The sequence below is a fragment of the Rhamphochromis longiceps genome, linkage group LG8 (assembly GCF_057381845.1).
Source record: "Rhamphochromis longiceps isolate RC_006_pf linkage group LG8, R_longiceps_female_GT1.1, whole genome shotgun sequence".
NCBI lineage: Eukaryota > Metazoa > Chordata > Actinopteri > Cichliformes > Cichlidae > Rhamphochromis > Rhamphochromis longiceps.
Genome location: NC_140564.1, coordinates 9,027,248 through 9,040,641, shown reverse-complemented (window position 1 = coordinate 9,040,641; position 13,394 = coordinate 9,027,248). Strand labels below are relative to the sequence as shown.

General features: G+C 39.2%; 1 protein-coding gene across 1 annotated transcript in view; it reads left to right on the top strand.

The window, feature by feature from the left end:
- Positions 1 to 13,394, top strand: part of dnah9 (dynein, axonemal, heavy chain 9) — a 179,838-nt gene that overhangs the window by 106,518 nt on the left and 59,926 nt on the right. The window contains exons 55-59 of the mRNA XM_085415652.1: positions 7,322 to 7,402; positions 7,837 to 8,016; positions 8,541 to 8,771; positions 9,889 to 10,083; positions 11,174 to 11,293. Coding sequence (XP_085271778.1) covers positions 7,322 to 7,402; positions 7,837 to 8,016; positions 8,541 to 8,771; positions 9,889 to 10,083; positions 11,174 to 11,293 — 807 coding nt within the window. The remainder of the gene's footprint in view (positions 1 to 7,321; positions 7,403 to 7,836; positions 8,017 to 8,540; positions 8,772 to 9,888; positions 10,084 to 11,173; positions 11,294 to 13,394) is intronic.

Below are 13,394 nucleotides of genomic sequence, written 5' to 3'. Positions count from 1 at the left end.
ATCCTTACTTACTTGCTCACGACTTGTGATTAACAAGTCATTAATCAATAGTGGCTTCATGTATTTTATGAATGGTACACCAGGACTCCAACACTAGGCTGGATTGAGTACAAGAAAGCCTACAACCCAATGCCCCACACATGGATATTGGAGTGTATAAACACAGTATAAAGCCAATGCATTAATGCACGACTCCAAAGCAATCACGTAAGTCACATAAGTGTGGCATATACCAAAATGATGCACTGTCCCCACTGTTGTTATGCATAGGCCTCAAACCCCTTAAGCCAACTCAATGCAAAGAGTGGATACTGATATAGATTTAGGAGTGGAGTGACTTCCAGCCACTTCCTATACGCTGGCTCTGATCCATAATGCAAAAGTGTACCACAGCTGACAGGGCCTAAGTTGCTGTCTGTGCAGAGATGCTACAAAGACAGACAAGGTGCCCCAGCTACCAACCACCAACCTATATCTGGTTGGTGGTTGACAAGGAACAGAAGTCTGTAAATGTGGGATAAATGTGACAACCCCAGCCAACAGTAGCATCATAAAGAAGGAGCACAAAGAAGTACCAGAGGCTAAAGGCACAACTGCAGCAGATGTGGAAAATAAAGTCCAAATTCTCTTTCTCTCTCTCCCTCTCTTACTCACACACAGACACACGCACTTATATAGGTGTGTGTCTGTGTGTGTGTGTCAACAATACCTTATTGCACTGCTTTCATGCCCGAGCTGTAGCTCATCATTAGTTTGTGCAGACTCGTGCATCCTGGATACTGACAACGACCAGATGCTCCCACATCAGTATCATCATAACTTCTCTGCACTTGTGATTTTTTTTTGAGAATCCATGTCAAAGTATCTTTAATTACATATGAGACTTTACATAACAAGGCACCAGATTTCATCAGTCAGCTCTATGCTGTTAAAAAGGGCTTTGGTGGGTAAGGCCATTTAGCTGCTTCAAGGTCCAGGTTAAAGTCAAAGAGGCTTCTTTTGTTTTGTCTTGCATCTCCTCTTGTTACAATTTAGTATTCAGTCTCTAAAAAAGAATCAATGTCCTGACTAACTAATATTGTGAATATTTTATTTTGTCAAATATAGCTCATAGTTACCACTAGACTCCATGTTAACTATTTAAAATACTCTTTTATGCCTTGTACTATGTTTTTTCTGTATGAAAATATGAGCTTGTTTCTGTTTTTGCCTTCAACATTTCTCTGCCTCTTAAGCATTTTTTTAATGCTTTATTCTAATTTTCTTGGTTTTTGTTGTTATTATAGCAATTTCTTTTCTTCCATAGGTCATAGTTAAAGCTATGACAGTGTTTGTGCTGTAAGTGAAGCATTATTTCTGACCTAAAATGGCCAATATGCCATTTGACCTTTGAAAGCCAGGCAGAAAGAAGCTCCCAGAACATGTTTCAAAAGTATCTCCTTCATCAAAGACGGCATCAGGGTCAAAGACAGGTGGGTAGGAAAATAGATAAGTACTTAGGAGAAGAGAAGAGTGGTGCACTGAAAATCTGAGCAACCTAGCAGTAGTCTCCTTAACAGCGTGACTCTGGATGTCTGCTGGGTTGAAACTACAATAGGCAGAAGATGGACTACAAAATACATCTAATCCACCACAAGTTGTTCTTAGCTTGTTGTTTTATTCAGGTCAATTAAACGATAAGAGCCTGTGAAAAATACCTCTGCATTACAAGTCTAAAGAAGGAGGAGCATTTAGGGAAAGGTTTACTATGACAGTACAAAACCTTTTGCTGTTAAAAAAAACTACTGGATTTACCTAAGATGTCAATTTTGTGAGTGAAAGTTGTGGACAGGATTATCTTTGCAGCTAGCCTTATGGTATATGTAGTTGTAAGAGTTTCCCTTCCAGGAGGATATTCACATGAGCCATGCAAATGTGTTTTACAGAGTTTGCAGCACACAGTTTACTGCAAGTTGCAAAATCCAATTCCAAAAAAAGCATGTCTTATGCCTAAGGTGGCTGTGATGGTTGCTACTAGGGTTGTCTTTTTTAAGAGGGGGAAATGTTATCAGAATGGGTGTAATTGGCACTTTGTGTATGCGCAAATCTGTGAGAGTAGGGCCAAAACTTTGAGCTGTCTTTTTCTCAGCAGTGCGCACACGGCAGGCAACGTCTCTGAGGTTGAATCTGTAATGATTAAAAGTGAAATGTCTAGGAAAATTCATCTATTAATAAATATGTGTAAGTGTGTTAGATTTATGCCTGAATGTTGCTGTGTGCTACAAAAAAATGTGAATGTGGCACAGTAACATAGTAACAGTGATCACTCATAATCCTCTTTGGCGTTGTTCTACATATCATACAGGTCAGCTGTTGTTCAGGTTCACAGGGTGGAACAGTTTGTAATAGAGCAGCTTTCCTTTGACTAAATCCAGCACTCCACCTGACTCTCAATCCTCAGAACCCTATGCACTGTGCACTCTCAGAGAGAGTTGCCTTACACTAGATTATTTTGGTTAGTAGCGATTCCACTCTCTCCTTCCCGCTCCCTCAGTGGGTCTGCAGATTTTTGACTCTCTAATTTGCGCTGACCTTGGTAGAATGTTGGTTATTACTTAAGTGAACTAGTTACATCATTGTGGATTGTGGGGCATTGCAAACGCTGCAACTGCATCATTGCACTTATTTCCACCATTTAATAAATTGTCCAGAAGCCCATAAAATTAAATACATCTTATTTTCTTATATTTTCCAACTGGCTAGTGATCTAGTCTGACTTCTTTACTCCTCCCTGTTTAGGATTTATGTGACTAAAATAAAATTTCCTCCATCCATCACTTATCCCTGCAGACCTAATATTTTTGGTATGTTGATATTCACTAACATTCGTTGCCCTTGTTAAATAAATACATAATGAAATAAAGGCTCATGTGGCTGCGTAAGGACTTTTAATTTTGTAATATATGGGAAAATGACTCTTGAATCTTTTCCTCTGTGACCTCAGTAAGACTTGATTCGAGTGATTAAGCCTATGAACTCATCATAAAAATGTTTACTGAATGCAACATGAAGTTCTAGTTATTGAATCAGAGTCAGACAAGAGAATAAAGCAGGATAATTTAATGGCTAATTCCTCATGATGGACAAGTTGCCAACTAATTAGTGTGCTGTATCCTTAAGTTTCACATTTAGCTTTCTTAAGCCAGATGCCAAGTATATGGAGTGGCTCTAATATAGTGACAGGGTCAATGCTGACTTTAAGGCCTTTTAATTAGACTTCATTTACTTGGATGTCACAGTAGCATAGAGGTAGTAGAGCTAGCATTTATAATATTAGCAATGACAATTGAAGAAGTAGTGCTTTCTCATTATGGGTATGACATTATAATAAATACAGATATATGATTTTTACTAGCAGGGATGTAGTTGAAGTGATAGCTGTACATGGTGTAACAGTAACAGATGGATAAACATATCTGTATTTATGAATGACATACTAAGGTGTATGATTAGTTAAGCACTTGCTAATACCTTACAAATGCTCAATAGTGTGACATCAATTATAAAGAGCTAGGGTTAGCAGTAGTAGAAGTGATATATATAATTAACATAGTGGTGGAAGTAGCACAAGTGGCAAGAGTAAAGGCAGTATTAATGGTAGTAATAGTTAAGTTGTATTAGTAACAGCAGTGGATTTAGACTGCTACTGTGGCCATTTGTTCTGTGTGCCATAGACAGCCTGTTAATCTTACTAAACCGTAGGTAGAGCAGACAAATACCTGGCTAATTTTTGTTTTTTCATTTGTATTACAAAATGTTTATCTGAATCATTTAATGTTTCCCTCTTTAATACATACACCTGGATCAATTTGTTTAAATGTTTCCCATCTCTAAACCTTTTCAGAAGAGCAATATGGAATATGAATAATGTAACAGAAAGTCTGCGTGTGAGGCAGCCCTAATGATAGTGGGTATACTAAACCTGTTGAGTAAAAGCAAAGCCTCACATACACACACAGCCCTGCACACACAGTGTCACTGTTACATACCATGCATCTCCAGTGCTTTGCATAAACAGGCCCACACATTTCCACCCGCACAAGATCACACATACATAAACACCCCATAAACAAGTGACGTTAGTGTTGAAAGCTGCAGAGCGAAGTTTTGTTTCCCGTCTCCCATTTACTGTAGGAACAGACTAGCACACACACATGTATGCACACACGCAGCCACACAGACACATACATGAAATATACGGGGGGGGGGGGTATGATAATTGAGGAGCCTTCTAATTAGAGAGCATACCCTTTACAGCAGCAAGCCACCATTAGTGCACCCTGTATTTGTTAGTGCATTCACAATGATGGCTGCCCTATTATAAGTACTGTTATTTAACATTCTGTGCAAGGGAAACTGTGGCTCACCAGGGGCTGCGGCGGTCATGATAAACAACGACCGGAAGGGTTCAAGCAAGGGATCTTTGTCTGTGTGTGTGTGTGTGTGTGTGTGTGTGTGTGTGTACAGTATGTGGGTATGTATGTGTGTATGAGTCATCTGCTCCCCAGAGAACACATTAGTTTCATGTTTTTTTTTCCCTCTTCAGTTTTACAGAGGTGGATTTCTACCTTTGGTTAGTTTGCATTGTGACATATTTGTGCATGTGCTGTGGTACTACCAGCTGAAGTACTATTGCATGCTAACTGTAGTACTACTTCTAGGATAAGTAGTACTAATACAAGTAGTAGATGTACTTTGAGTTCTAGTAGAAGCAGTTGTAGAAGTATTACTAGAATGTGTACGAGTTGCAGTAGGAAGTAGTAGTTCTGATACATTAGCAGCTGTAATAGTAGGTTTTGCTAAAGTAGATTAAAGACATTAATTTATTTTGTCTCGCTTACTAATAAGGGGCCAGAGCATTCCTTGTGAACAACTAAATGACTTGTGGTATACACGACGGCCAGTATTTTATCAAAAATGTATGACAATAGGTAATTTATCCTAATCTGTTACGTTCTAATTGCATGATAGCATTCAAGTTCACCCTTTTTTAATATTTACTAGTCTATATACAGACCATCTGTATTGGTCTGGAAGCCAGCATACAGTCTCTCGTGTTGAAGAATTTAATCAATATTCTGATACAGTGACCATATAGAGTAGCATCATATAGTTCCTGCAAGACCATTAGTAGTACAAGCAGTAGTACAGATAGATAAGTAGGTGTATAGTTAGAGAAATAGTGGTCAATTTAGTAATAACAGCAGAATGAAAAATAAAAGGTGTAGTATGACTAATCACTGCTGTAGCAATAAGTACGTCTTTGCAGTAATTCTCCTGTTCAAATCAGTGTGGAGGTGTTTCATGTAATCGCTCTAAACTTAGCTCCTACCAAAAGAGGCTAACTCCTGACAGCTATTTGCACTGGGGAAAAGAAACGGGAGGGTTTTCTCTTATATGGATAATAACTGGAAACATTAGACACCCCGTTCCCTTAACACACAAACGGCCAGATGTCTTTTTGTTGCATGAATGAAGCTATACTTAGTCCACACGGCAATGTAAGCAAACACTGGAATCCCAAACTCTGTTGAATTTAAACGTGTGTTTTGAGTGCATAAGCCATCGCATTTGAATGAATGGGTATAGTCTTTTGGTTTTGTATTGAATTTTCTCTCGCCTTAAGAAATGGTTGTTCCAATTTACATTTCCAGCTGCAGGGAGTGAGAGTGGGCTGTTTTATACAGGCAGTCCCCCCAGTGCAATGTTTTGATGGAGTCGGACGTTAATGTAGAGCCCTAGTTGTCAGGGAGTTATGAGGAGTTTGTAACAGCTTTAATTTCTCTTTATGATCGTCTTTGGTCTATTCATTTATGTGTGTGTGTGTGTGTGTGTGTGTGTGTGTGTGTGTGTGTGTGTGTGTGTGTGTGTGTGTGTGCGCGCGCGCGCGCTGATAGCAGCTCCAGTCCTAAAGCTTTTATATTTTCAAACTATGCATGCCGTTCATCTCTTATTTCTCCCTTTATCTGCTTGGACAGGTTACAGTTTTTTTACAGTAATGCTAAAAGGTCACATGCATGACCCATGGCACAATCCTATAGGGCACAAAATAGTATCTGCAAATGTTTAGTGTCCTTTATGAAGCGTATTTTTTTGACTCTCATAAGACACAGAATCATATTTATTGCCTTGAAGAACTGAGATGTTTACCTTTCAGTTGAGATGCTTTTGAGCTCAATCAGCAGTCGTATTAATAATGAAGATCCAACAATGATGCAAACGACAAAACAAAATGATCAGTCCTTCAAAACTACTTGAGAGATTCAGTTAGGTGATAGTGGCAGATTCATTAGTCTTAATGATATGCACACTGATTGCAAGACCATTTAACAAAACAGAAATAGATTATTGTCAGTAGCCCGCCTCTGCGCTCAAGTCATTGTTCCCTTCATCTTAATCTTTGTGTTACTTTTTTCCTTTCAACTTATGTAAACTGGAGACTGTTTCATGTTTTAATTAAATGTACAGTTCAACATCTGAGCAGTGACTCTTTTTTTGGAGAAATAGACTGATGCTAGTATCATGTTTGTGATGTTAGGATGTCTATTTTAACGTTAAAAAAAGCTGAAGCTGGTGAACTGGATGGATCAATAACTGGATGATCTGAGGGGGGACCTTTGCAATATTAAGCTGATGGTGGTTGATACATTTTATATCTCTGCAGGTCAGAGGTGTTTCAGTATTCACTGCAGTGACTCTGTCTATTTGTAATCACAGCCAGGTTGTAGTATTGGGTGCGAATCCTGTACAGGCCTATACTAAAAGCTTTCCTCACAGATTTAAACTATTCAGTTCAATTTAATTTATTGAGAGCGAAATGAAAACAAAAGTTGCCTCAAGGCTCTTTATATTGTAAGGTCAACATCCTACAATAATACAAAGAAAACAGAGAAAACCCCAACAACCAGACAATCACAGTGCTTTGGTGACAGCAGGAAGGAAAAACTCCCTTTTAACAGGAACAAACCTCTTTGGGTTGAGGGGAGGAAGACAGGACAAAGACACGCTGTGGAAGAGAGCAATACAGAGATCAGTGGTCAGTAAGAATAGAGAAACTCCATATAAATGCTGGTCTGTTCACTTAAAAAAATCTCGTTTCTTGCCTACAGATTTGCTGGTAGGCACTCATCTCTTTGTAACTCTTAGCATATACTACTGTCAGAAATTTGTTGTACTGCTCCATTGAACAAGGATTTGACTGGCTGAAGATCTCATTTATCCAGATCTTCATCCAGGCAAATCCTCCTGACCTCCCGCTCTCCGGTGTCTCATCTTCCGATAGGTGGATGACCTCAAGGCCAAGCTGGCTGCTCAAGAAGTGGAACTCAAGCAGAAGAATGAGGATGCTGACAAACTTATACAGGCAAGAACATATATAACACCAGCACCTCAAGAAAAACAAAACAAAACACGTACCTGTGTTTTGGGGCATATTTCTCTGGCAGTGCTTAAAGAAATGAAGTATGATGTTAAATAAATCTTAATTAAGCACTAGGCTGTCATATCAGAAGCAGCGTCCCTATCTACGGATGGATTTCTAGTCTTGGCTGGAACTGCTCAGTAAAATATTAGATATTCAGAGAAAGTTAGGCTTAAACCTCAGTGTCAAATTAGTCGGAAGAAAAAACGCCTGCATTTTGTTTCTCAGAGCATTCTTTGTTCTCAGTCTTATACCTTGGAATTTTGATTTGTCTTTTTACAGTTTAAAATACCAGTTTTGCTTAATTAAAGAGTAGTTGTGTTTATTAAGCCACTTTACATGTTAACCTAGCAATAAATTCTGTGTGCTGGCCCCAGGAGGTTGGGATAGAAACTGAGAAAGTGTCCAAAGAGAAGGCGGTGGCTGATGAAGAAGAAGAAAAAGTGGCTGCCATTGCTGTGGTAGTCAGCGGCAAACAGAGAGACTGTGAAGAAGACTTAGCTAAAGCCGAGCCAGCCCTGCTTGCTGCTCAGGATGCCCTTAACACTCTCAATAAGGTCAGTTACTCTCTTGTCCCATGCTGTAACTTATTGATTTACTTCATACTTTATACTTTTCTTGCTTGGTTTTGATTTCATTTTCCCAGCTTCAGTGGAATAACTTACGTGCACACAAGCCTTGAATTGTATAGGAGATTATTTAGTCATAGGATTCAGCAGGTCTTCCCCAAAATAATGTCTTCTCTGTGTTCTGCAGACATTTTACTTTATCCTTGCATCCCATGTAGGTTTATGAGCATCCTGGGGGATATTCAAAAACACCCTCTGTGTTTAAAGGTGCTCTCTGTTCAAACAAGCAGAACAGACAGTTCAATCACTGCTTAGAGCTCTCTAAAGATGCCCTAATTAGAATTCTCTGTTGTCTTCTCAGAGTCAGCACAGGTTCTTCTGTCTTTATTCTAATCCTTTCCATTTTCTCTCTTTTCCCCTCAGAAGACCACAGACAAGTACTTTTATACAAACTCAATTCGATCACAGCTTTCATTTTTCATTAGTGACTCTGTCTGTCTTCCCTACATCAGAACAACTTGACTGAGCTGAAGTCATTTGGCTCTCCAGTGGCAGCAGTGACCAACATCACAGCAGCAGTCATGGTCCTGATGGCACCTGGTGGCAAAGTCCCAAAGGATCGCAGCTGGAAGGCTGCAAAGGTAATGATGGCCAAAGTGGACACATTCCTGGACTCTTTGATTAACTTCAACAAGGAAAAGATCCCAGAGGCTTGCCTTAAGGCCATTCAGCCTTACCTGCAGGTAAGTGTTCAATTAGCCCTTACTCATTGAAGTCCTTGCTAACACTGTTCAGAGTGCAATGTCTGCCGCATGGCAAGCTCAACTAATAAGTCATAAATTTAGTAGGGGTGTGATTATAATGACAATGGCACATTATGGCTGCCAAGTGTTGAAATGACAGAGAGAGAGAATCAGCTAGTAAATTAAGCATTACAAATTTAACAGCCGTCCTGATGATGAAGTTCAGTGAAGCAAACATGAGGAATGTCAGTGTGGCCAATAAAGGTAAAGTGCAGCTTAAGTTCACTATGTAGGAACTGTTGAACTGAAATTAATCTCTGTACCTTGTGAAAAAAAGAACTATTTTGGAAAAACAGGTAAAATAGTTCAAACTGAGAACTATTTTCCAACTGCCTGTGCACCAAATGATTTTACTTTCATTATCACTGATTTGCTTTTGACACTGTGTGTTTGAGAATCCAGTAATATCCTGTATCCTTTAGCCAAAATAGCTGCTGCAGATCAAATTACACAGGATAACATGAAAGGACTGTGCCAAAGCAATATAATAAACAAAAATATGTCAGCATTCGTTTTGCAATAACAAACTCATTTGTAAATTGATATTCATTCTTGGTGTACATTTAATGGACAGAGGTAGCAGCTATATCAAAAGATTTTCCAAGAAAAGAAACAGCTAGCTATATCCTTGTTAGCCTCTCATGCTTATGAGTTGGATCATGAATTTTTTACCATCATTACCACGTAGTTGCTGATGAATTATTTCAGGCCCAAACTGATGTTGATGTAGAACTGTGTGTCTTCGCCTGTATGTTTTGCAGACAAAGTTACAAAAGTTAAGCTAGCTAATGTATGTGAGAAGCCTGCTAATGTCCAAGCGTTGTAAATCATTTATTACTCTCTCTCACTTCACATCAGCAACAGTGTTAAGCCTGCAACTTTACCACACAGCTCTCCTGACGTTATTACACAGAAAGACATTTTATACTGCATTTTAACCATAATTTAATATGAATTTTATGTTCATTTTCAGGATATTTGCTGACAGCCTGAGAAATTATTAACGCATTTTGAATTTGGAAGCAGGATGTGACAGCATGTGTATCCTTTTCTCCAGGATCCAGAATTCCAGCCAGACCTGGTGGCATCCAAGTCATATGCAGCAGCGGGTCTGTGCTCCTGGGTTTTAAACATCGTCAAGTTCTACGAGGTTTACTGCGAGGTGGAGCCGAAGCGTCAGGCTCTAAGCAAGGCCAATGCAGAGCTGGCGGCTGCACAAGAGAAGCTCGCTGCCATCAAAAGCAAAATCAATGTAAGCCACTGCACTGAACTGAGACTACAGGAAATGAAAAGTTTATTTGTTGCCTGACAAGTATCTGTTTCAAAAGAAGACAATTTCAATATCTAAAATCCAAAGGATATATTCTTTGAAATTGCATTACCATTTTATTAAAGAAAGGAGTACTGTTCTTTGAAGGCATGTTCTTGTCTTCTTCTTATCATTTCTTTGACACAAACGCAGTGACACGCACAAAAAAGTATTAAAACTTAAAAGAGACTGAGAGTTGAAAAATGACTTATAAAAGTCAGAAATCCTCAGCACCTCACTATAAAAGATTCGTGAGACATCAGTGAGGATCAACAACTCCATCACCTGAAGATATGTAGTTATAATAAGATTTTGGTGCTACAGAAATAAAATAGAAACAACTGGAAGCCATAAGCAAAAGTTCAGAATTATTTTTCCAACACTTGAGTGACAGTTGACACATGCGTTCTTCCAGCAATGATCTACCAACAGCATTTCATCAATGCTAAGCTGTTGCAAGTGCTTTTAAAAGCTTTTGCAGTTAATTAATCTAAAACCAAATCTGTCAGCCTGAAAACCCTATTGATAAAAGCAGCTGTAAATAATTGTTTCTCAGTGGCGTTTGGCATTCAGCGCATCAGACAGCCCCAGCAGAGCACTGGGTTCGGTACGCTGCAGCAGCTTTTGCTGCTTACATCAAAACCTGCAGAGTGCAGAGTGACGACTATTAATAAGATCCAGCATGACTTCTCGCTGTCATTTTTCAAGCCCTCAGTCAGATCGCTTGAGTGGAGAGTGGCTTCGGAGCCAAGGGGAATTAGCAATCCTCAAACTAATCTACTGAACCTGTGTGCCTCTCCACCGATTAATCCTGTTTGTCCTTGCGCTAATTGCTTCCATATGCCAAATAAATCCATAGTGGGACTAATGATAAGTTTTACCCAACTTTCTACACACTCCTAAATTTCTTTCATAGAAACACTTTGACTGTCTTTAATCTCTGTCTCTTAGGATTCGTTATGACCACACTGTACTTTAACAAGTGCCAATTTTTTCTCTGTTTTTGTGTGCGTGTGTGTTTGTGGCCTATCAGCACCTTAATGAGAACCTGGCCAAGCTCACAGCCAAGTTTGAGAAGGCCACTGCAGACAAGCTCAAGTGCCAACAGGAAGCAGAATCAACCGCGCACACCATTTCCCTGGCTAACCGTCTGGTGAGGAGGCTAGCCACTACCACAGATAAATACACTCTGTTTCCTGTCACAGCATGCTTACATAGTTACAGATGTGTGCACACTGCAATACTGCATTTTAAATCTGATGTTGATTTTGTCTTATCTTTGATTAGTAGCATTTAGACTAAGACACTTTCAATCAATTAAGCATTATTTGTGTCATATTTTTTATTTTGAGGTTACAACTGTCAGCACCTTTCTTGCTGGGTACCTGGGTTACCGATTCTTTCTTGTCTGTGGTGTAGGAAAGATTTTATGCCTAACACACATAAAATGATATCAGAAGCGCTGACTGAAGAAGCCAGCCACATCCTCTTCACCATCAATTATCGGGAGGAAATAGATTTAAAATGAAATAAAAGAAATGACAGGTGACGCATAATGTCTATATCAAAAGTTTCTTAATCTGATAATACAATCAAAAGAGGAGCTGATGCCATATGAGATAGCACAGAAGCTATTTGGGCCAGAAATGAATGAAGGCCTGAAATTTTTGCTATTTCATGCTGTAGTTATTCTGCCAACTGCATATACAGACTTGGGAAAAAATAGGATTGCTACAGAGTACATACAGAGTATTAATGTCATGAATTTCAATTTATATGTGACTTTTTGTGCTGTTTTATGATTTAATAATAACACATGATTGACAGAAATCCCCATTGTGGTCCCACTGGTATAAATAAATGGAAAAGATATGTTACTTTTTCAGACAACCAACACTGTCCATCAAGGTCGTAAATATTTAACAAAATAAGATTAAAAATGAGATTTTTGTTTTCCCCAAGATAACTAACATAAAATAAAATTATACAGAAATGTTCTGAGTGTCTCAGTTGGTGATCCTGTTTCTCAAAAGAATCACTAGTTTGATCAGAACTTGAGCAGAGATGAAAATCTCTCTTGGAAGCCTGACCCTGCTTCCTGGGCCCAAACAAAGGAGACTTTTGAGGAGAAGTCTGGCAAGGGTGTGGCTTTAGTCACATATAAAGCATCGGCAAAAGTTGGAGTGGGGCAATCAGCTACTGCATTGATTTTCTTTGGGTCAGCCTTCATATGTCCACCTTCGCTGACGTACCCTCGGAAGGTTACAGATGGAACTCAAAATCACACTTTTTTGTGATAACAATGAGGCTTTGAAGCACTCAAGAGACTTGTCAGCGATGCTCTCTAATGGTTTTGAACAGATAGAAACCCATTCCATAAAGCTCTCTGTGCTTTTGTGCCACTGTTCTTGAGCTAATCTGAAGGCCACATGAAATTTAAAGGTCTGTAGCAAATTGGTGAATTCTGCACCAGTTTTCGTGGCTGAGTTGCTGATATTCCGCTTCTAGTTTGTTATAATACTGCCAACAGCTGACTATAGAATGGTAACACTCCTGAGCTCCTAAAACAACCCATTCTGCCCTAATGCTCAATTATACATTTTATACACCTGTGGTGATGGAAGTGCTTGGAACACCTGAATGTAATGATTTGGCTTGGTGAGTGAATGCTCACCAATAAAAGAAAACATCTGTGCCTACTGCTCAGCACCGAAGTCCACCAAAGCTTGTAAAGACAGAGAATCTTTTTTAACACACATGCATCAGGTAATAGCATGTGAGGTGAGGTGGAGCTGCTTGGGAGGGAAGCATGGATGACAACCAATCATGGACTGACTGTATCATATTGAACATTTGCTCCCGGCACTGTTGTTCAGTCATTAACTAGAGGGCTTGATAGTCTGGGCCCAGAAAGGCACCTTGCACAGTTTGGCCTGTTGAAATTAGATTTGAGTCATGTAATGACACTTTCCAGTAAAAAGAGTAATTTCTTTATTTGACCATATTACCATCATTTATCCTGCTGATTTGTCATGCAGCACAACTGCTTTTCTGAGTCATTACAGACAACCTGCTTTTAAGGCTTCATCAGAAGATTCTGACATTTCCTTCTGTCTTAGGAGCAATTCACATGATACTTATCTAAGTACTGCAAAATTAAACTGCTAGAAGCTAAGGCTTTATTCAGTAATGGAGACACAACTTACTGACAGGCTAAAAAAACGCTAGACATCTTTATCCTTATAAATAACGTT